This window comes from Bemisia tabaci, chromosome 2, assembly GCF_918797505.1.
Source record: "Bemisia tabaci chromosome 2, PGI_BMITA_v3".
Lineage (NCBI taxonomy): Eukaryota > Metazoa > Arthropoda > Insecta > Hemiptera > Aleyrodidae > Bemisia > Bemisia tabaci.
In genome coordinates, this window is record NC_092794.1 from 59,951,073 (window position 1) to 59,973,314 (window position 22,242).

At 35.9% G+C, this 22,242-nt stretch overlaps 1 protein-coding gene across 1 annotated transcript in view; it reads right to left on the bottom strand.

The window, feature by feature from the left end:
- Nucleotides 1–22,242, bottom strand: part of LOC109042712 (KICSTOR complex protein SZT2) — a 52,969-nt gene that overhangs the window by 26,729 nt on the left and 3,998 nt on the right. The window contains exons 5-26 of the mRNA XM_019059608.2: nucleotides 20,198–20,437; nucleotides 19,388–19,553; nucleotides 18,080–18,300; nucleotides 17,457–17,572; nucleotides 16,093–16,216; nucleotides 15,097–15,238; nucleotides 13,804–14,050; nucleotides 12,639–12,911; nucleotides 11,800–11,914; nucleotides 11,034–11,203; nucleotides 10,285–10,500; nucleotides 9,597–9,675; nucleotides 8,803–8,906; nucleotides 8,510–8,666; nucleotides 7,774–7,904; nucleotides 7,269–7,393; nucleotides 5,605–5,826; nucleotides 3,638–4,753; nucleotides 2,797–2,975; nucleotides 1,720–1,974; nucleotides 1,027–1,153; nucleotides 279–482 (exon numbers count right to left, since the gene is read on the bottom strand). Of these exons, the coding sequence (XP_018915153.2) occupies nucleotides 279–482; nucleotides 1,027–1,153; nucleotides 1,720–1,974; nucleotides 2,797–2,975; nucleotides 3,638–4,753; nucleotides 5,605–5,826; nucleotides 7,269–7,393; nucleotides 7,774–7,904; nucleotides 8,510–8,666; nucleotides 8,803–8,906; nucleotides 9,597–9,675; nucleotides 10,285–10,500; nucleotides 11,034–11,203; nucleotides 11,800–11,914; nucleotides 12,639–12,911; nucleotides 13,804–14,050; nucleotides 15,097–15,238; nucleotides 16,093–16,216; nucleotides 17,457–17,572; nucleotides 18,080–18,300; nucleotides 19,388–19,553; nucleotides 20,198–20,437 (4,729 nt within the window). The remainder of the gene's footprint in view (nucleotides 1–278; nucleotides 483–1,026; nucleotides 1,154–1,719; nucleotides 1,975–2,796; nucleotides 2,976–3,637; nucleotides 4,754–5,604; nucleotides 5,827–7,268; nucleotides 7,394–7,773; nucleotides 7,905–8,509; nucleotides 8,667–8,802; nucleotides 8,907–9,596; nucleotides 9,676–10,284; nucleotides 10,501–11,033; nucleotides 11,204–11,799; nucleotides 11,915–12,638; nucleotides 12,912–13,803; nucleotides 14,051–15,096; nucleotides 15,239–16,092; nucleotides 16,217–17,456; nucleotides 17,573–18,079; nucleotides 18,301–19,387; nucleotides 19,554–20,197; nucleotides 20,438–22,242) is intronic.

Below are 22,242 nucleotides of genomic sequence, written 5' to 3' on the forward strand. Positions count from 1 at the left end.
TCATATTGAGGTCTCTTGAATTTGCCATACAGCTCATTTGAGAATGCGACTAATATGCGCACAATTAAAATGAGTGAAACTGGACTTGGAAAGAATGTAATTAAAGGGAAAACAGTCTTTCAGTGAGAGCACTTCCTAGGTGTGTGCTAGTTTCATTTCTTAAAGTAATTCAATGATAAGCAGAAGTAATTCATTGAGAAATAATTACGCTAACGCAAACATGTGTATCATGCTGTTTCATAGAGACAGGCCAAAACTGCCTTAAGAAGTAAACTTACCAAGACAGGTGGGAAGAATATTAATTGTGCAATTGTGCACATTATTAATTGAGCAAACAAGATTCAGAAAGAGCGGGGATATTTCTTCTGGGTTGTCTTCCAAGAAGTCAATGATACTGTTAGAGTCCATGTTTGATAGTAGAGAAGTTCTGGCATCGTCTGGTGTTGTCACTGAGCCAAGAGGGCCTTCCCACTGATTTTGCCCTGCAACGCATCACAGATTAAAACACTTTTTGGAAGATAAAGGTAAATTTTTGGTTTTGGATCAAAAGAGACTTCAGAGATTCAAACGTATAAAATAATTCTGCGTGATTTTCATACCCTCCCTCACTAATAAAGAAAATTAAAAGCCCGCTCTTAGGAAAATATTAAGAAGAGCCATTCAAGAAGTAAGTGTCCTCCTTTTAAAGACTGTAAAAATGGACAAATTTTTGTTTTAAAAAAACAGACAAAAAACTTGAGCTTAAAATGATCCTTTCACATTAAATACTCCCTTACAAGTAACTTATTGCCACTATCTAAAGTTGATTATTTATCAAAATGTCTGACACAGTTTTTTTTTAAAAAAATGTTACAAAAATTACAAACTGAACAAAAGAAGATTGCACATGAAACAAAGAGATTCAATTCCTGTCACATTATTTTTGTTCTAATAGGATAAAAAAAAATTTAAAAAGATAATGGGCTCAAAACTGTTAAAATTCTGTTCTGAATGATTGCAACTTGTATATCTTAATAAAATACAAACCATTTATTGTTGTTTGGTCTTCAGTCGTATATTCGAATTCAATTTGAGTATTTTTCTCCATCAAGTCGTTGATCCTATGGAGTACGTGCAAATCCTCCGTCATGACAGAATCCTGTGTTTCATCCATCTGCCAAAGTATTAATAATCAATGAAATACAAAATAAAATTCACTTCTTATTTACCATAAAACAAGAGCAGAAAATAAGAGCTGGATTCTTCATTCCCATTGGCAGCATGGGGACAGTATTTTTTGATCACTTCTCAAAGGGATCAAAAAAGGTAGAGGAAATTTTCTAAGGAAAGTAAACTTTAAATTAAATGAAGAGAAATTTCACTCCCTCGAGAATTACTTCACTGCTAAACTGTGGTTGCTCAGAATTAGTTGTGGTTAGAAAAATTCTATATATATTCTTAAGATAACTGCATTCTCAACTATTAAATTTAAAAATTTAAGGTTTTCTGATTCCCAACGTAAATGGCCTGGTTGCTGATCGTCATAAATTATGTAAGTAACTAACTAACTATTTAAATATGTATACACTATTTTTTGGGTTATACTCATACATTCCTTTTCTTTTCAATCAAATTAAGTCGAGAATTTAATTTGCTTGAAACTGTCTAAAGAATTCACTTCATTCAATTTGATGCCTTTATCATACCTTGAGATCTAATTACAGAATTTTTAGAACTTACCAGTCTTGCTTCAGGGCCCCAATTAGGGGCGCAGAAGAAGAAGTCCGGATTACACGGAACTTGCTTGAAGCTTGAATGGAGAATTTTCATGAATTTATCTTTGATCAGCCGATGTAAAGGTTTCAAATCCTGACAAGCCGAGGATGCTTTCAATGCTGACAGCGGATATTTCTGGATCTCTTCCTCGTTTTCAAATTGAGATTCTTTTTTCGTATCAGTGTGTGCATAGTACTCCCGTAAATGGCCACAAACAATCTAAATTAAATTAAATTTGATATTAGGCGATACTTGGATGGTGTTCCCCAAATCTGAGCAAAACTATGGTAAATCAAGAGATTGGGTTGAAAAAGTTAAGTGTATAAAAACGAATGACGGTTGCAGATATTTTCTCGGGTATTTTGCATAAAATTTGTCTCCCCTCATTTAATTGCAATTTTTGGACCCCGGCAAGCAATACAACTTGGTGATTTCAAGTGATGCAACTGTGCAGTTTGAAATCAGGATCACACTCTGTATTTTGAACTGGTGGAATTGGGCGCTATCTGATTCAAAAAGGTTTTGACAGTTTTGTAACAATGAAGATTAGTGAGATTGACAAAAGCAATGACCAAACTTCCATTAACATCCACTTAAATTAACACAAAAGGTGCAATCAGGATTGCACTGCCTTTCATCAGTTGTTTTACATTTTCATTGTATCCTCAATATAAGGAGGTGCAAGAAATTAAACGTAGAACAAACAGAGGAAATTTTAGTAGGTAAAATTCAAGTAGGTCAAATTTCAAACTGATACTTAACGAAGACTATCCACTTCAAATACGAGTTAACAAACTATAAATGAGGATGCAGGTAGGTTTCTCAGAAAATAATTTGGAAAATTATTAAAAGAACCAAATTAGCCTTTTTGAGTAAATTTTCGCTTTCATATTATAAGATCAAGAGTGTATTTTCTTCGAAATATCATGAAAAAAACGGCATCAAAAATGAAAATTCTTAGGTTAAATTCACAGAGATTATTAATACGAAACTTTTTAGTCGAAGAAAGATATGCATGGGTACGATTTCTTCTGTACATACCTTTATGTAATGAGTGATATTGATGAGAGCCTTTGCTTTGTGGCACTGGTCAACAGCTTCTTGAATATCTCTGGAGTTGATTTTGTAGCCAAGATGTAGTGACTTAAAAAGTGATTTCACGAAACATTTCTTGTAAACTTGGGTGATTGCATGGCAATGGAGTTTCAAACAAGTTTCATCTAAGACACAAGAAAAAATCAAACAAATGATACTTCACGCTACAACTTTGTACTCCTTAATAGGCAGACATTTCAAAGTCAACATTTTTAAACTTTTTCTAAATTATCATATACATAATTTGTGAGAAAAAATGTACAAAACTTGCTTTAAATTTTGAGGAGATTATTACAGGACATATTTGCATGAAATTTTCAAAAATTATTTCTAAAAGGGTAAAGCTAATAACAAACAATTTTATGCAAAAACGGTGATTGGTCTTTCAAAACAGTAAAATGAGCGAAGGAATTTTAATTGTCGCGAGCCAAAATACAAACTTTTATAGTTTCACTGTCAATATTCATTTAGTTCTTTTCTGTGTATTAATTGCTCTCTCGAGAAATTTGAGGAGAATGAAACTGTCACCGAACTAATTTATGTGATTAAATTAGGTTCTCTTCCCAATCAAGGATAAGAAACAATCTCAGAGGAAATTTCATAAACATGTTGATTTAAACACTTCATTCAAGTATTTTGATATTTACAGTAAAAAAAAACGGAGTAAAAAGAAAGAGAGAAAACTAGAAAGAAAAAATTTGCGATTCCTGGCTCATTAGACATATAACAAGATGTGGAATCAAATGTATTTTAATGGGACCTTAGAAAATGAAAAACATTCAAATACCTGGACCTATATCGGAGTCTTCTGATTTATCCTCTGGGCTCAAAAGACGGCAAGAAGGTTCGTGACTCATTAACTGGTTAGGTGCGGGCTCTTCATCAAAATTACTACACTTATCTTGAAAAACATCGCAAAATGGTTTGATGTACTCATCTTTCAGAATTAAGGCATCGATTAAATTGGTGACCGGACAGTCGTAGATATAAACTGGGATGGTTATGGCTGTAGAAATAAGTTCTGGATGAACTGAGGATTTAGACTGGATTAAAGAATCGACGGACTTTTTCATTTTCTCTTCAATCCACAGCTTGGTTTTAGCTCCAACAGAGCAAGTCCTTGCTCTGGTATACATCTGCATTCTCATTGATTCTTGCGTGCCTTTTTTGACAGGGTCCCATGAACTTGCTCTCAGCCGAAATGGAGACTCAGGTACTAAATGGTTGTTGTACATGTCCCAACCAGACGTGCTATTAGAGTCAAATACTCCATTATCAGGGTCTGACGAGTCCAAAATCCAACCTTTACTGGATGACGGAGAATTGTACAAAGAACTATTCATTAGTTTCCTCGATTGATTATCTTCTAAGTTTGGCATATTTGACAGAAACAGATCACTTGCAGAGTTGAGGTGTGACTCTAACAGCTGCTTGGAAGACGCATCTGTTTGCTGGGAGTGGACCATGGACAGGGAACTCCCTGGATCAGAGCAAGTTCCAGTTAGTTTGAAATCTTTCAATTCTTGCTCAAGCATTAAAAGTTTGACGTCCCTGAATGAAGCTGGAATAAAGGTGAGAAGACACTGCCCAGCGCTTACTGTCTTTACATAGCAGCGCCACATGGGCACCGGTGATTCTAGGCTCCTGGAGGATTGGGCGCATGATGGGTGCTTGGAGTGAGATTTTTGCGAGCCTGGTTTAACCCCGCTACACTCAGAGCCCCCTAGATTTTTGGTTCTATCTCTTGATGCATCTCTCTCATTTAAATGAGAGGCGGCTGCAGAATCAGCTTCGATGGCCCATAAGATCATCCGTGTCCAGTCACTGTTGACTGGATCTCTATCACCAGTATCTGTTGATTCACTTTCAGAAAACTTCCTTTTGTCAGAGCTACCTGATTCCTCTGGAAAACAAGAGGAAAATTAGAACAGCGTTATTAGAGATAAAACAAGGAAATACTGCAATAAAAACTTCATACTTTGTCACCTAATTGACTACCGTATGATCTAGGACTGTGAGAGCACCCAAATTTCCAGACCATCAAACTGAGTCCCCTTAAGTTGATTTAAAAGTCACTTCAGGCTAGAATGAGTTCAGCTCAACTCAAGTGCTGATGACCAAAGCTTTCTCCAGTATTTTTAAACTGGGAACGCTGCAATGAATCGAGGCTATCCTAAGACTGGTGCTTCTTACTTATGAAACATTTCGCAAAATCCAGGTGCATTCTGGAAAATACCCTTAAACCATTCACTTACAACAACAGCTCTGAGCAATTGGTCAACTTGGTATCAATGTTCACGATGTTTTAACAATAAGTTGCGTTCTCGATAATATTCATATGAGTAGTATGACCAACCTAAAACTTATTTTATGAGGTAATTTATACTTTTTTCGGTATTTTTACATTATTGTACCGTGGAGCATAAAATAACCTCAAATTTTTCTTCTTTTAACACCATTTACAACAATTTTGGCAGTAATAAATCAAGAATACTAAAGCATCATAACTGAATTGTCCTGTTTCCTCAAAAAACTGTCATGACTATTTAATACATCAATTTTTAACCCCGAGGAATGAATTGTAAGATTATTTTGAATTATTCAAAGTCAATAATTTTAGCACATTTAAGTCCTGTTTAATTCACAAGTCAGTGGGTTAATTCCATTCCTCCTGTCAAGATAACTTGATGGGAAAAAAAATAAATAAAACAAATAATGAGTCGAACAGTCTGTAAAAAAGGCAAATGAACTGACCAAAGTTGGTGGATGATTTTGCAAAACTTGCGGTGAACAAGAGGGGATGATCTTTATGGTCTCTCTCGCGTTGAATGATGAGATCAATAAGTCGCTTAGAGTCCGTTTCATTCAATAAGAGTTCTCTGTCATGCATTGTTTTCAGCTCTTCGAATAGAATGTCAAGCAGGAGGTTATTTGGAGCATCAACAATTATCTTTGATTCGTGATGTTGAGAGATATCTGTAAAATACTTTGACACATTAAAAAAATTCTTCCATTCCGCTATTTGTCTATTGAAATTGAAAAATACGATGCAACAAACCAAGAAGGCAGCCAGAGAGAAACAACTTTTGTTTTAATGAATTTCTGTTTGAGACACAGAGAAGGTAATAACCAAAACTGAAACTACAATACTTTTCATCGTTCATCGTTTCCCAGGCGAGAGAACATAATTACATTTTTACGTTGCAAAATTCCCTTTCGCAAATTGTATTTTTTTTTTTTTTTTTTTGCAAACTGTTGATTGTTTCTCACTGAAAATGACACTGACTTCTTTTCATATTGCTTGCATAAAACAGCAAAATTAGAGACAGAAATTTCAGTCGTATTTTTCTAAAAAACTGAATTGGTTTTGGTCAATTTTATAACCTTGAAATGGAGTTATGTTCTTTCCTCTGAGAAACTATGGGTTGTACCTGAGATGCATCATAATGCAATGGGTAGAGGAGTTTTCCGCATTAAATTTTTCATATATGTTATTAGAATTCTTTTATAATTGAATTTACTGACTCAAACTGATGCATTTTCATTCAGACCATTCTTGCCGCTACCTAACCACTTCTCTAAATATTCATCTTACGTAATTATAAATAAAATACAGTGGAGCCCGTATATAACGAACTCGCTTTTAACGAAGTTTCGGATGTAACAAAGTAATTTTCATTTTTCTAGTGCCTTCATATACACTCAATAGTAGAAAAGCCCGCTTTTAACGAAGTTCCGGCAGCGGCACCTTGCTTATAACGAAATAATTTGCCGCCATTTCCGCTATTGTGTTCGGTATTTTCTGCTCTCTAGACGAGTTCCGCTCGCTTGCAATAATACAGTGGTAGTCGCGGAGTCACGAAGTTACGAATAAAAGAGAATTAGCGATAACGAAGTGAGCGCTCACTGCGCAGCCTGCCACGCATGTCTCACACCTCACTCTCTCACACTTGCACGCATCTGCGATGGAGGGGAGGGGTGAGTCTGGCAGCGCGCCGATTCATCATCGTCATTTTTCTCCAGGAGCCTCTCCAGAAAGCTTTCCGGGAGAGGCATTGTATTCGCGTTTGAGAGGATTCTTGGAGACGAATCCTGGAAGTACATAGGGCCCAGATTCTACCGCCACTCATAACCGGGTTTCACGCAACTCCTGAAGCGTTTCATGGAGTTAGGTTCAACACCGCAAGGAGCGCTATCGTTGAGTGTTTCCCAGAACTGCCACACGTGAGCGCCCGAGCGCCTCATTTACGTCGGCTATTTTTCTAGATTAGGGTTTGTCCGTTTGTTTATACAATTTATGAGTCTGCTTTTAACGAAGTTCCGGATATAACAAAGTTTTTCTGGGAACCGTGAACTTCGTTATATACGGGCTCCACTGTAAAATGAACACAAAAATTCAAACCTGACTAGGAGCTCACCTTGAATTAAAGATGAGAAGAGTAGCTCTGCTTGCTGACACTTTGGCAAGATATTTGTTAAGCTGTATGCAAACGGGATTTGATGAATTCTTTTATCTGCCAAAGGAACTGCATGCGGCCAATACCTAAAAAAATTAAGAAGAGGGAAAAATGTCTAATAATTTCAAAGTTATAAGATATTGTTCACCTACACCAGTAAAAACTTAGTTTAAAAAGCCAAGAAAATTAGATTACACAAACCGGCCTCTATTCTACTTCTTGCCACACACGTTTTCATTTATTAAAAAACAATTTTTAATTCATGATATTTTGCATGATTTTATTGATCCATCTAAAATTCTTGCGATTCCTAATTTGATGCAAAGATACCTATTTGTCAGTTTCTATTGGAAAAAAGAAAGTATAGGAGTGAATTTTTAAGTATCTCCATGAAGATGCAAATATTTGAGTTTTCCATTCAAACAGGTTTCTGGATAAAAAATATGAATCGAACATGAATACTTACTCAAGAGGATTTTGCTCTACGACTTGAAGATCATGAGCAGGTGGTGAATTGATCTGAGGGTTAATGCACATCAACTTCAGGTGTTCAAATGTCAAAAGGTTAGAAATACATTCTGCATCAACTCTCCACATCTAAAAAAAAAACAAAAAAATGCACTCAAAAGGATTGGATTTTATTCCTCCTTCTAGATGAAAATACTCCTCTAAAAACTCAAGGCTAAATGGCCCTTTAGGGCAAGTAATTTGGTGTAAAAAGAAAAATTTTCCTCCAATTAACAAAATATAAGAATAGAAAGTAGGAAGACGGAGAGTTTCCAGTGATAGCATCAGAAAACCAGCCAAAATATGAATCAAGTAAATTTTTTAGATTCTTAAATCTAAAAATCTTCAAGGTTTAAAGGTGCGCAAAGAAAATTACACCCTATTGGAACACACTGTTTTTACTTTCCCAGAGGAGAACCTTTAAATCACCCTCGGGTTTTTAAGAGAAGAAAGAACATTGCAAAAGCAAACAAACACCCGGGTGTGGACTTCAGCCTGAGAAAGTTGAGCAACTCGTACTTGTTTTGAATTTTAATACCTGAACCATTCTTCAGTCAAAAGTAACTTGTATATTTTGAATCGAAAAGACAAAATTTGCGTCAATCTGGGTACAGAGGTTCCTTTTGCGGTAAATGGTTATTAATGTTTTGATGAAAAAATTTACTTCTCTCCACAAAGAATCAAAGTACACCTACCATGTCTGCTAATTGATGATAAGGCAGGTTCTCCATGTAGGCTCGTTTTGGAGGGCAGTTGGTGATGACTCCATGTTGTGGTTCGATCCAGCACTCAGTGATAATTTCTGTTGTGTTCTCTTCTTCCCCTTCTTCACCTGTTTCATCGTCCGAATTGCTGCAATAGAGAAAATATATTGAACACAATCATATATTTTGAGGGAATAGAAAGAGAGTTGAGATTTTGTTGAGGGCTTACTCACAAAAGATACAAAATTCGGAAAGAATTAGAGAAGAAACTTTCTCATACAAACCTTTTTATGCAAACAACTGTAGAATGAGGTGGAAACAGAACATATTGTATGATACAAGGGCGCAATATCTCTGAGTGGGTGCCATCTTTCTCATCTCCACAGCACTGCAATAAAAAAAATAGTAAAGTTGATTAAATTTACTTTGACCAGAGAAGATTCAAGGGTTCTTTTTGAAAAAAGCTTCTAACAATATTGCCAAGGACTTTGAAGCACATCTTACAAAAGTGAAAAGACAAAAATAAATTCCTTTTCTTGTCATACTCGGTCGCTGCGATTCGCTACAAAACATTTTTAATTAGGGGAAAAAATCAAACAGATGTATTTAAACAGAAGGATATTAAGTATGACCCTTACTTCAGAAAAATTTGGGATCAGAACAGTATTGAGGTTGCAGAGGTATTTATTGATAATTTAATGACTTTGAAAGATTTTTCAAAACAGAGGTGCAGACTCTTTTTTAACCTACAGGCCATCGACAATTCATGTCTACATCAAAGCTTATATCCATTTTCACGAGGCCCTTGCAAAAAATTTGCTCAGGGGCAAAGCTAATAAGCCCATTAGCAACTAATTCAGCTTAAAATCAGCATGCTCACAAACTCTTGCTCAAGAACCTTCTCAGCCTACACCGGTCACCATCCATCTGCAGACTTCTAGATGGTACAGAATCCATACCCTATCACAAACTTTGGGTTCTCTTCTTTAATGAAAAAAAAAATGTCCCTAATTTGTTACCTCCTTTGCTTTCAACTTCTGGTGAAACTAAAATCAGTGAACTAAAAGAGAGAACTTACCTTCATTTGTACCTCCAGAACCATATTAATGATACCCACTGTTGAATGAGCAAACCGAAACCCTTCTTCCAAACGTATCCTGCCAAACAGAAAGAATATTGAGATGTGACTTAACCTAGCCAGATAAAAATGCGATCTTCTTCATAAATCACTCCTACATAATGAGAACTTTAAGTTGAAGGGCAAATGAAAATGGAATGATAAGAGACTCTCTCTGGCTGCTTCTGACTCCAATAAAAAGAATTTGCAGCAGGTTAAAAACGTTGAAATGATGCCTTTGACACAGTGCCATGTTATGAGCATATGTCAGTAACTGCGTACTATAAATCATTCGGGACTATCCTGATAAGAAATTTTCAGGCGTTTATTTTGCCGAAGTATTCATAAAGTGCGGAACCGAAAGTAACGAAAAAGGAAATGAAAAAAAAAACAGGAAACTGAGATAAAAAACTGTGAGCTAATTAATGAAAAAAAGAGAACGGGAAAAATTAATTAAACTCAAACTCACAATATTTAATTTTATTTCATGAGTTCAAGTTTTTCCGGTTTCCTCAATTTTATTCAGGAAGTATCTGTTCAAGCAAATGATACAAATATCTTAAATTTGTAGTTTTTGGCATTAAGAAGATATTTTTCCGAGAAAGGTCACACCTTAAAAGCAATTCCCCATTTCTTCACGTAGACTTACTTCGTGAGTGTTGCTAAAATTTTTGCTAAAGCTGACATTTCTATCGGTGCATTGGGTTCATTCTGCGCCGACCAAACCCATCGTCGATGATGAAGATACCTTGACAGCGTCGTAATAAAGCCGCTATTTGGTGGAACAGGAAGTTTCGCATCGTTCAAAGGCTGTGTACCATCGGGGAAAATAACCGTATGAAACTCCAGAGGCATCCTTTCATACCTGAAAGTGAAAAATAAAAGTTTTTGAATGCGAATCTTGCCTACAGACAGAGTAACAAATGTTTCAAATTCTTCTGGTAATATCAGTTTAAGTACAAAGATGAAGCTGAGTTCAATGCTTTGTGGGGATCAGATGTCCGTCAAAAAACCAAATAAAATCAGCACTCATTGAATTAATATGATAACTAGATTATTTTGGGTGAATTGTAGTGCTTGGAATTTTTTTTTCTGTTGGCATTCAACACTTCCGGAAGTCAGAGGAAATAAGATTTGGTAAAAATAGGATAAATTCTGTCTCCCTTACACGGATTAACTCACCCTCAAAATTAAATTCTATGTAATGCAGATATCTATTTAAAATAGGGAGTTTCCCTCCAGTTTTGAGTCACTTTCAAAGTGAGAATTACCTGGATATGTGATTTGAATAAGTAGCAGAAATTTACACTTGCCTTCTTCACTGAACTCTACAGACTGATAAAGCTAAGTTCAGAAAGCATCAGTTAAAAAAATTCAAGAGTAACAGAGAGTACTAACCGGATTAGAATTTTTTCAACAGGTTTCTGAAGCAAGTTACAACATTTTATTTCAGAGATGGACTTATTTTCTTTTTTGGATTCAGGTTGCTTCCTTACTAAACACTCTTTGTTTGACATTCTTTGAGTTATTGTAAGTCCTTCAATGTGTTCTTTCAGTTGTTCAATGATCTGCAGGGGCAAAAAAAAAAAAAACTCATTGACAAAAGTTTAGTGATACAAATGTGGTCAGATCATAACAATAATGATCAGTTGTTGAAATATTATTTAGAATGTACATATTGCGATTTCCATAAAATAAATACATCATGTAATAAATTCATCTCTTGCAACAGTGTCTCCATTTCCCCTTTTTTTATGGTACAGAGTATTTTCAGACTAGCCTGCACTCAATATTTAAGGTGCAAAAACATTGAAGTAAAGAATCTTTGGTTGAAAGATTATTATACTGAAAGGAAAATCTGAGAGACCAAAATTTTGACTAAAGTTAATAATTGTGGCGAGGAAGATGTCAACCAGCATGCATGCAGATTCGAAAAAAGAAAACTAAAGCAGATTCAAGTGCTTCCTAATGTTTTTGTACAAATTTATGAAACACTTGTAGCCCCAAATTTCAAATTGTTCTGTTCAACAGCCTCAAGTAGCATCAATTTTGGCTGCTTTGCAAACAGTCCCTTTATCAAAATAATTTTACTGAACATGCTTGAGCCCTCTTCATCTGAGCCTTAAAAATCAACATAATAAGAGGACGAAGGAGAATAACTTACTCTGTGCCTCAACCACCCGGGGACAGCACTTAAAAATGCAATATGGATTACGGCACATGGAGGTTTGGAAGCAACCCGAAGAATATAAAACAGGTTCTGAGCGATGTCAATTTCCCTGGAAATACATTAAAATTTGTTATTACCATTTTAAAAGTAGAGTTTGTTTTTTCAGATGTTTCAAATTACATACAAGGCATCATTTTGATCAATATAAATTTCAATTCCAAAATTATTTTGGAATATTGCTCGGATTATTATGAAAAAATCATAACCACAGGAATTTATGATATCCTTAGGAAAGTGTATTTTGATGACCAAATAGATAATGACTGTACTGACAATTGATTTCATCACTGGCGTTTGACCAATTGGGCCAGCTGTGTTTGACCATGGCAATCCATGGAGGCCAAAGCCAATTTACGAGTCAATTGTAGAAGACTGGTTGGCCGATGCATTATTAGCCAGCCAATCTCTTTGGATCGCTCATAACAAGGCAACTGTTGCTGTTGGTTGCACTCAAAAGTTGAAAAATTAAGACAAAAATTGTAACATCACAAAACAAGTTATTAGAATATTGAAACTTGAAATTTTTGAAACTTGAAACAGGAAAAGTGACCATTTGTAAAATATTTCCATATGAACCACTAAGAGACTGTACTTACAGACAAGATTACACAAAGCGCATGAGGAAGCTATAACAAAAACTTATGTGTTTTCCTTCAAAAAAGGGAACAGACTAAACAATAGTGAGTGAATTTTGAAGTTCGCGATAAAAAATTATTACTTTTATTTCTTTAGATATTAGTGTTTGAAAGAAGGAGAAAAAATCATTAACTTACCCTACTGTAATGAATTTGACAAATGAGTGGTTTTCAATGAGCACAAAACTGGCCCAATTTTTCAAAAAACTATAGAGTGTGGCAGCAGCTTGACGACACTGGAGAACTTGAAATCGACCATTAGAATTGGGATAGTGGAGATATTTTGGTAACGGAGAATCATGCTGCAGTACTACTCCCAATCTGTATGTATGCAACCATTTTTGCCATACGCCTGGATCAAGTAAGCAAATGGTGCGCCAATAGTGGGCAAACTGCGGGCACATTGGATCGCTAGAACAAATAAGTCAAGATTGCAAGCTAAAAGTCAGACACGAAACTTAAATTATCTGCATTAATAAATACTTCGAATGAGTTGGCCTCAACAATAGAGTGTGCAATCTTCCATGTTGTTTCAGTATTCTGTCTATCTAGTCAGAGACAAAGTTTTCAAGACGTAACTGAAAAACATTGATCCCGCGGATTAGCAAATTTTTCCTGCGAAAATTTGTGTTTGTTTAAAATCACAGATTGACCCTTGCCAAATTTGCAGGAATTTTGTATTAGGTTCGATCCTGGTGAAAAGTGTACTTTAAAGGCATTCCATAATCGTGGTCTGGAACCTTGTGGATGACTATGCAGGAATTTTGCAAATAGAACCGTGCAACCTTGCAGGAATCGGTTTTTCAAACATAGAACCCTGCCAATGTTACAGGAATTATGTATTCATAAATTTGAGTCCTGTCCATCAGAATATTTTTGTTCATAGATTAGAGCCTTGTTAGTCTGGTAATTTTATATTCAGAGGTTACATCCATCTGAATCTCACAAGGATTTTGTAATCATGTGACAGGTACAAACCCTCCTGACTTTGGAAGGTTTCTCTTTTGGCAAAATTTTAAGTATTTTCTTAACTAAACAGATGATTTTTTAAATATGCTACTGGTGCTTTTTTTGATGGTGAATAATACAAGCAAGACAGCGAATTGCTCAATCACCAATCATAAAGCGTGGATGTCAAATGTAAAAGCGATTACCTCAAAGACTTGTCCACTAAGGTAATTTTAGAATTTGGAATCATTTTTCAAAAATTAAGGTCTAAAATCTAAGAGGTCCAAAATCACAAATTAAGAGGCCAAAGATAAATTCGGTAAAAATAGAGAAGACACAGATAAGAGAGATATACCTAGAAATGAGAGCTGGCTGACTTGAGAAGGTTGGTAAATAAAAAAGTGGCATGCCGCTACGGATACTATCGGGTAAAGTGTAGGCATCAGGATTGAATGAAGCAGAATCAAGGTGTGCTAGAAGCAGGTCTGACTGCGTTAGGGTTTTGATTGTCGTCCAGAAGCGTGAAACTACTGCTTGCCTGAACTGAGATCTAAAAGGCTTTTTTATAAGGCACGTAATGTCATGAAGGAACTCATAAGGAGCTGAAAAACAAAAAATCACAATTCACACCGACTACCAAAACTTTTAAACACACTGATACAAATCGCGTTCGTAGAAACAGTGTTCAATAACTGGTAAAAAGAAAGAAAGAAAGAAAAAAGAAAAAAACATTGCATCTGACTGCATTATTCAACACAAATTGGCACCATTTTTGTTGCTACGCCAGATTGTAAGTATTTGATATTGCTCACTATCATTGGAATAATACTGAGGATTGCCTCTGGGAAATTGAGCTAGGACATTGCTCTGACTAAGAATTTTCAGGGCTGTAGTCATCAGAAGAACCTTGTCTGGGTACGTTGTGCTTCATATTAGGTCAGTTTTAATTAATTAATTGTTGATTACAAAGTATTTGTAGGATTAATTTCTCTTCCTATTCTTAGTGGTCTCTTGTGTTACTTGATGGATTGAAACTTAGATAATTCTTTCATGTCTCTTTCCGGAAAGGAGATCCTGTTTTCTGTCAGCACTTATCCTGGCTCTTTGGTCGCTAAAAATGAGCTGAGATTTATATTTTAAGTTTCCCATTACTTGATATTGTTCTTTGACAAGAAGAGAGGTGGATAAGCTTGAAATTTTGAGATTTTCTACGGATAACAGATGATTTATGCTTTGTTGATTTTTGGATTTATTGTGTGAAGTCATCTTGTGCCTACAGTAAAGATAGATTTTGATACTTAAGCAATGAACATTCTTTTCTTCCCCTAAAATGGGATGCAGGATCAGTGACAATGAAAATTATTGTTTTAGCCAATAGATAATAAAGAGAGGAATAGAGCACAGGCAAAATCTCTTGTTGCTCAGAGTTTTATAAATGTTTTAATAAGCTCTTTTGCTAAAAATGAAAAAATTACTGCTCCAGATTTTAACCTATTAGTGGCATTGCTAAGGTGCTGATTCTCAACCTCAAAGCAAAATTTCCCGGTCATGAAAATCTTGATTCTTTACAAAAAGTGTTGACGAAAAAATTCGTTTCATCAATTGCCTGCATGAGAAAAATAAAAAACTGTAGAAAAAGTGTAAATACCTCTTATATAAATGGTATAATGAACTTGACTAGAGAGAACGGTTAATGGCCACTGAGAAGAAACAATATATTCAATAAAAATATGATGAGACCAAGGTAAGGTAAGAATCAAATCCAATTGATTATCTTTTAGCTGAACACTCTGAAAGCAGAAAAACAAGCAAAGGGATGAAATCAAACATGCTAATGAATGAACTCTGCAAGGCTTTCAATACATGTTCATTCATCATTCAATGGCATTAAATGATAAAAGCCAAAATATAAAAATAATTAACCTATGAGTCTGTTGTGAATAAGCGATTCAGCCGATTATTGACAATGAAACTGCCGATTTGCCTACATTGGTTATGATAATTCAAAATTTCCACTTCTATTTTGTTTTTTAAAAGACGAGTAAGCCAACATCGTAGCTTGACATTTTCACAAAATATTCATCGTGTAGAGAAGAAATGTCACTGAGAAGTAACGTTTGGAAGTTTTCCAAAGAGAGAATAAAGTACGATAGGAAATCTGCACACTGCAAACCGAGAAACGCATTTTTGCGAATTCACTATCAATGCTGACTTGCCACGGAGGCATTTTACTTTAACCTCTGACCTAAATTTTTGACGTTCGACCAAATTTTCTTTGACCTGCACTTAGGTGCACCGTATGTGAGTAAATTAACATCAGAACAATGAGATTCCTCCATTCTTTGGCTTTGAGTATGAACCAATTGGTACAATGACTAAAAAAAAAGGTACCAAAATGGACTGGTTCCAGGATATTTACTAGGAGCACAGAGACATACATCTTAAGGATTTTATACTCGATGAAGTTATGTAAACAAGACTGAAAACACAATTTTTTCTTCAGGTTTAGCAGGGTGTCTAAAAACCCGGTGGCAAAAATTCCCTAACTTTTCCAGCAATGTGTGCAATATTTCGAGCAATATGTGCTTATGTCTTTGGGAAAGGATAATTTAATGGAATGTAAAAATAAAACAATTTTACTTACTTTTACAACATAGCCCTCTCTTAATCTACAACAAAGTACACTTAACAGGCTGGCATTTAAGTCTTCCTCAGCATGCTTTTTCATGAGCAAGTTTGACTCCATATATCCTTGAAATGAGGGATTGCTGAAAGGAAAGATTTAAGCGCTAAAATCAGATTGGATGGTAAAACTCTGAAAGCATGAGGATTAAAAAGGAAGGAGACAGAGAAAATTATGGGCCACACATACCATTACATTTAACATTGGGGATCTGGCTCTAAGTCTGATAATTTAAGCAGCCTGTTCATTTGTCTTAAAGAACAGAGAAAAATTTTAACAGCCAGTCTGTGAGTTTAAATACCTAATAGATTTGAAAAAATTCAAGTAAATTACAAGTATTATACAAGGTATTGCACAAAAGAATGTGGCTTGATTGTCACAAAAATTATCAAACAAAAAATAATACATATAACCCACAAAGTTCAAAACGCTGATTTGACCCTTTCTATGGCTACTGAGGTTTTCTCTCCTAACGATTATATAGTATAATTGTACCGTATGATTACAACCATTACAACCGTATTGTTCCAATAATGAGTGCTTACAACTGAAAACCGCATGTAATTGCTACCTCATAAATTTTGAATGTTCATTTTTTCTATGTAAAGAATGCTGCAATTTTCATCATGTCTACCTTGATCTGCACAACGCAAAATCCATAGAGTACGTAGAGTCGTAATGTAAGTGGGTGAGCTGGCGCCACTTTTAAGCATTTTCCAGGTCCCGAATTCCGAGACTCCTGTGTGACACCAGGTCACTTTTTCGATACATAATCAATTGTTTGTGATACACAGGTACCCGGCCATCCGATGTAAACAAAGAAGATGGGAATCACCACGTATTCCACACCGCCATTTTGGATTGAACATGTATCGAAAAAGTGACCCAAACTCGGCGCACACCAGGCTCGGAACTCGTCGAGCAGAACATGGTGCCAGCTCTTCCATTTACATTACAACTCTATGTACTCTATGGCAAAATCAGGCGTGTACATTACCCTTAAAATACAGAAATCTGGAGTGTGCTCAACATGAAAATCGTTTGAAAGGACTCATTTTAGACTCGCAGGAAGTTCTTTTTTTAAGGCCAATATCAGTTAAAATCATTCAAAATACTGCAAAAACTTAGCAGACTTTTATTGTTGGCCTACGTGATACTCATTCTATGAAGGTTATTTTCGTCTTAGCTTCATGAGAGTAAGAATATGATGCCATTCAAGTGGCACTAAAGATCTTTGGAAAATCTTTGAGCTTATGACTTGCTGAACAAAGATTTTTTGCTCTGTTTTCTCAAGATAATAAGTTGAACCTGACTCGAATACTTACTAAATGGTCCAATGTCCATCTTTGATAAAACTTGAAACTTCACAAACTGAAGATTTCTTGTTGAAACTCCACATCAAAAATGCTTCATGGTAAATATTGACTGTGCTACCAGATTCCTAAAAAAAAGGGGAAAAAAATTGTTGAAATATCTTCTAATTGATACTTTGTCTCTCTCTCTCTACCATCCCATGGTCATCCTGTTGTGGTTTCAGACTAGCAAGACTACAAAAAAACATGCAAAAAAGATACAGAGTTCACTATAAAAAATTTTAAAATCCTACTAAACCGGAACTGTCTGTTTGGTTCAAACCTTTTGAAGGTTTGCAGAGCCTTACATAAAGTATAGTAAAAACAACAATATTAGAAGACTGCAATTAGGATGTAATTAAGCTACTAAAGTACAATACCTAAAGTAAATTTTCAGTGCATGCTCTTCTTCAAATTTTTTGGAGATATGATGTTTGAAATCGGCAAATTGATTAGGACTGCTTTCAACATTTTTGCACTATCGTTGACATGTTTTATTATGAGAAAAATTGGTAAGAAGAGTTCTTTACAAAGAAAATCTAAATCAGGAAAAATGTCTGAATATGAAATCTCATGAAATAAAAATAAAAACATACTGCTTTCGGTAAAGACGGAATGTATGCTCCAAGAGTTGCAGAGGCAATAAATTCCATGAGATCAGTGTAAGGTATGAGCCCTTGGCAGCAAAATGGATGAAACTGACTTCCTACATGCAGAAATGAGCAACTAACAGTGTTGCACCTCAACTGTGTCAAAACAGAATCTTGCATATGAACGTCCGGTAATGTGATCATCCCATCGGTCACCACAATTAAGTCTGGAAGAAAAACAGATAAAAATAAAAAATTGATATAAGTCGATAATCATTACTTGTACATGTTGTTTTTGCAAGGTACAATCAAATGGTAAAAATGTTTATTTTGATATTCATAAATTTGGACTGAAAAAGAGCGATTGCCTGGTCGAAGGTCTAATTTACAACCTAAAAAGGAAATGAATCAATAAATGAACTTAGAAACCACATACCTCAATTGTAAAAGTATGCTCCTATTTAATTTATTATCAGGTAAACAAACCAACTTCACTGCTTGAAATTTTTTCCGAACAGAGAGAAAAAATTATGGAACTTTTAAAGAAATTATGCTGATTGAATTTTAAGTTAAAAATTTAAGTATGATAGGATACCTGCAATCAAGATTCATGGTTATGTTTTTAACTGCTGATATGTTTTTCAACATAAATTTCAACATTTCAATATATTACTGCTGAAACATTTTTACTAAGTTTTTCTTTGTCTTTTTAAAAATACCTATTTCCTGAAATTTTTTTGTAAAAATTCATGGAGACTTTCTTCCAAAGAAATTAATGGAGAGTAGAGACATCACTCTCCACTGAAGTGTTGTTGTAGTTTCACTGTTGATTGGTGACTAGCTCTGCAAAAAGAGGCCTTCATCTTTCAAAATTGCGACATTGAGTCGTTCAAACAATTCTATAAGAGAGAGTATAAGCATTCTGAAATTGAAAAGCAAAATTGGATACTGCAAGTTGTAAGAAAAACAATACGGAGGTTTCGAGTGATATCTTGTTGAAATGATGACTGTTAATAAAAGAAAAACCGTTAGTTCGTTATATGGTAAAAAAAAATTATCAAGCGTGCACAGGTTCCTGCCATTACAGTGGCGTGTTTCTTATTGGAGTCACAGTAACTCAATTTTGACCACTCTTTGGTAAATTGTCTCTCCTCGAAAATTTTTTCCAGAGAATGAGGCCCCATTTCGCTGAAATAGTTACATGCGTACTTGTACGGCTATTTAAGATGCTCCTCTCTCATGAGAGATGATATCAGATGCATAAAATAATTTCCATATTTAAGAACAACACAGAATGAGGAGTTGAACACTTACTCAAAGAGCTACTGGTTGGAAGTAGTCGAAGAGCTAGAATTCCGTAACGTAACAAATTTATGAAACCAGAATCAGGGCTGACCATTGCAATGTGAGAGGTTCCAGATGTTCCTGTCAGTTCTGGACCATCTTCAAACAAGCTCCCGACTAATTTCTCTGATTCCGCCTGATACACAACAAACAAAAAGTCTTCAGAAAACTGTGACCCAGTTAGAAAACACAGTAAATTCAAAGTTTGAAAAAATTAACTGCCTAACTACTTAATTGAAGAAAAAATAATTTCACAATGAAATCAAAATTACCTGCCAGATGATCACTGTTAGTTTCTACGATTCAGGGGTTGCCATACATCCTTGGGACGGGGTAAAGTCATGCAACAAGAACTCTTAACCGAAGGCTACAAGAAAGCTTTACCGAAAAGACTGTATGCCTTTAAAAATGATGAAAATATACCAAGTCTCATTGTTAAAGAAATTGATACATTTTATCTACTCAACAAGAGTTGAGAAAAAAATAATTATTTCAACTGAACAAAAACACGGACTGAATGACTTTTCTCTGGGCTCTTTTTCTTTTTATTTGTTTCTATTTTTTTATTTTAAATCTTAGAACACAGCAAGAATATTTCTTCAATCAACTACACAGATCCAAATTGTAGATAATTGAACAGCGGGTATCGAGGTTCTACAAAGTTCATTTTCTACAATATTGAAGTAAATACAATCTTTCATTCTCATGACCAGAAATTCCAACTCTAAAGTACACTACATATACTTATTGTGCGAGATGAGATAAGATATTTATTTTCACCTGCATCATTCGGTCGGTTTCCAAATAATCATGAGCAATGCCTGATACTTCAGCTATGGTGTCTTCCAAAAGTTGAAGCTGTTTCTGAATGGCAGATAAGAACTCATCTAAATTATCACTGGTTAACTGCCAGCCTTGCACTAGGACCTGCTGTGCTGGAGTGGTAAAAAAAGGTGTGTGAGCAATAACCGTCACATAGATATCAGGTTCAAACACTATACAGGAGCCAGGAACAATCAGCTGCAACAAAATGCAAAAAGAAAAAAAATGAGTCAATGAAACTGAACTCTTTCTAAAAATTCATGTAAATGTACCCTTTGAAAATACCATAACTCAGCACTTCAGATGGACATCTATGTCCACACTGACAGCTAAATACTTAACCATAAATAAAGAATGTCTGCTTGAAATACGAATCTTGTTTTAGGGGATTAAATATTTTGTTTGGAGTATTTGAGGCGTGTTCATCATCAAACTGTATGATATACATTACAAGCCTGACATAGAACCACTAGACAAGGAGTAAATTTAAGCATTTTAATACGAGATCGCACTTCAAAATTTCACAACGAACCTGAGTTGAGCAAAATTAACTACTAACATTGACTCCTGACCAGGGTTTATCATTTAGCACTGGTTACACGAAATTTGATATTCGCCCCCTCACTCAAAAAACACAAAACCACATGTATCAAATTGTGCACTACAACGGTTTTGGCAGGTTACTGATTTGAGCAGTGTTCTTTTCATGCTCTGTGTTGCTCAAAATGTGAGCAACAAGTAACAGGGTGTCTAGCAAATTTTTCTTTTCATTCTCCCTGACTTTCAAGGTTTTCCCTGACCTATTGAATTTTCTTTCTCCCTGACTTTTCATGACCTTTTACCAAGATTTGCTTTCAGTCTGTACGATGTTTTCCACCCTTCAAAGCGATGGATTACAATTCAAGAATAAAACCTTTCTGCGGTCTTTGGGTGTCATGGTGTCAACGGAGACTCTCGTAAAAAAGATTCTTTTCTTTCTTCCACTATTGCATCAACTTGATCTTTGCTTACTTCAAAAAACTTTATAGACATTTGCAACTTCGGGAATTAAATAAATAGAGGAAGAAATAGTTCACTTCCGGAGGTGTCGCGGACGCTAAAGGAGGCGTCGCGGACGCTAAAGGAGGCGTCGTGGACACTTCAAAAGGCGTCGCGGACACTTCAAGCGGTGTCGCGGACACTCCCACAGGCGTCGCGGACGCCTAAAACTTGTCGCGGACGCTTCCACAGGCGTCGCGGACACATCCAGAGGTGTCGTGGACGCTTAAGAAGGCGTCGCGGACGCCTTAAAGTTGTCGTGGACGCTTCCACAGGTGTCGCGAACACTTCCAGAGGTGTCGCGGATGCTTTAAGCTACGCAACTTAAGGCGCGTCTGTCCGCGGCGTCCTGGACGCCGCGGAGAGACGCCGATAAATCTGTCTAATGATTTTGCGCGGGGACGGCACCTTAGCGGCGGAGAGACGCTGCGGAAAACGCCGATGGAGGACGCTCCGATCTGTCGCCAACAGATCGGAGCGGAGACACCGACAAATTCCGCTCAGTCCGCTGCTTTTCCTACATATTTTCGAATGTGTTCAGTTCGACAAACCCGCGAATCGAACACAAAAGCCGTGAATTGATCGACAAAATCCGTGAATCGTTCGACGAAAGCCGTGAATCGATCGACAAAAGCCGTGAATCGATCGACAAACCTGTGAGTCTATCGACAAACCTGTGAATCGATCGACAAACCTATGAGTCGATCGACAAACCTGTGAGTCGATCGAATTACGTCGATCGGTTCACGTTTTGGTTTTTCGATCGATTCATGTCGATTGACTTGATACCGGTTTTTTTTTTTTAATTAATTGTCAATCATTTCTCGTCGATCGATTCACGTTTTTTTCCGATCGATTCACGTTTTTTTCCGATCGATTCACGTTTTTTTCTGATCGATTCACGTTTTTTTCTGATCGATTCACGGTTTTTTCCGATCGATTCATGTCGATCGAATCGACACCGC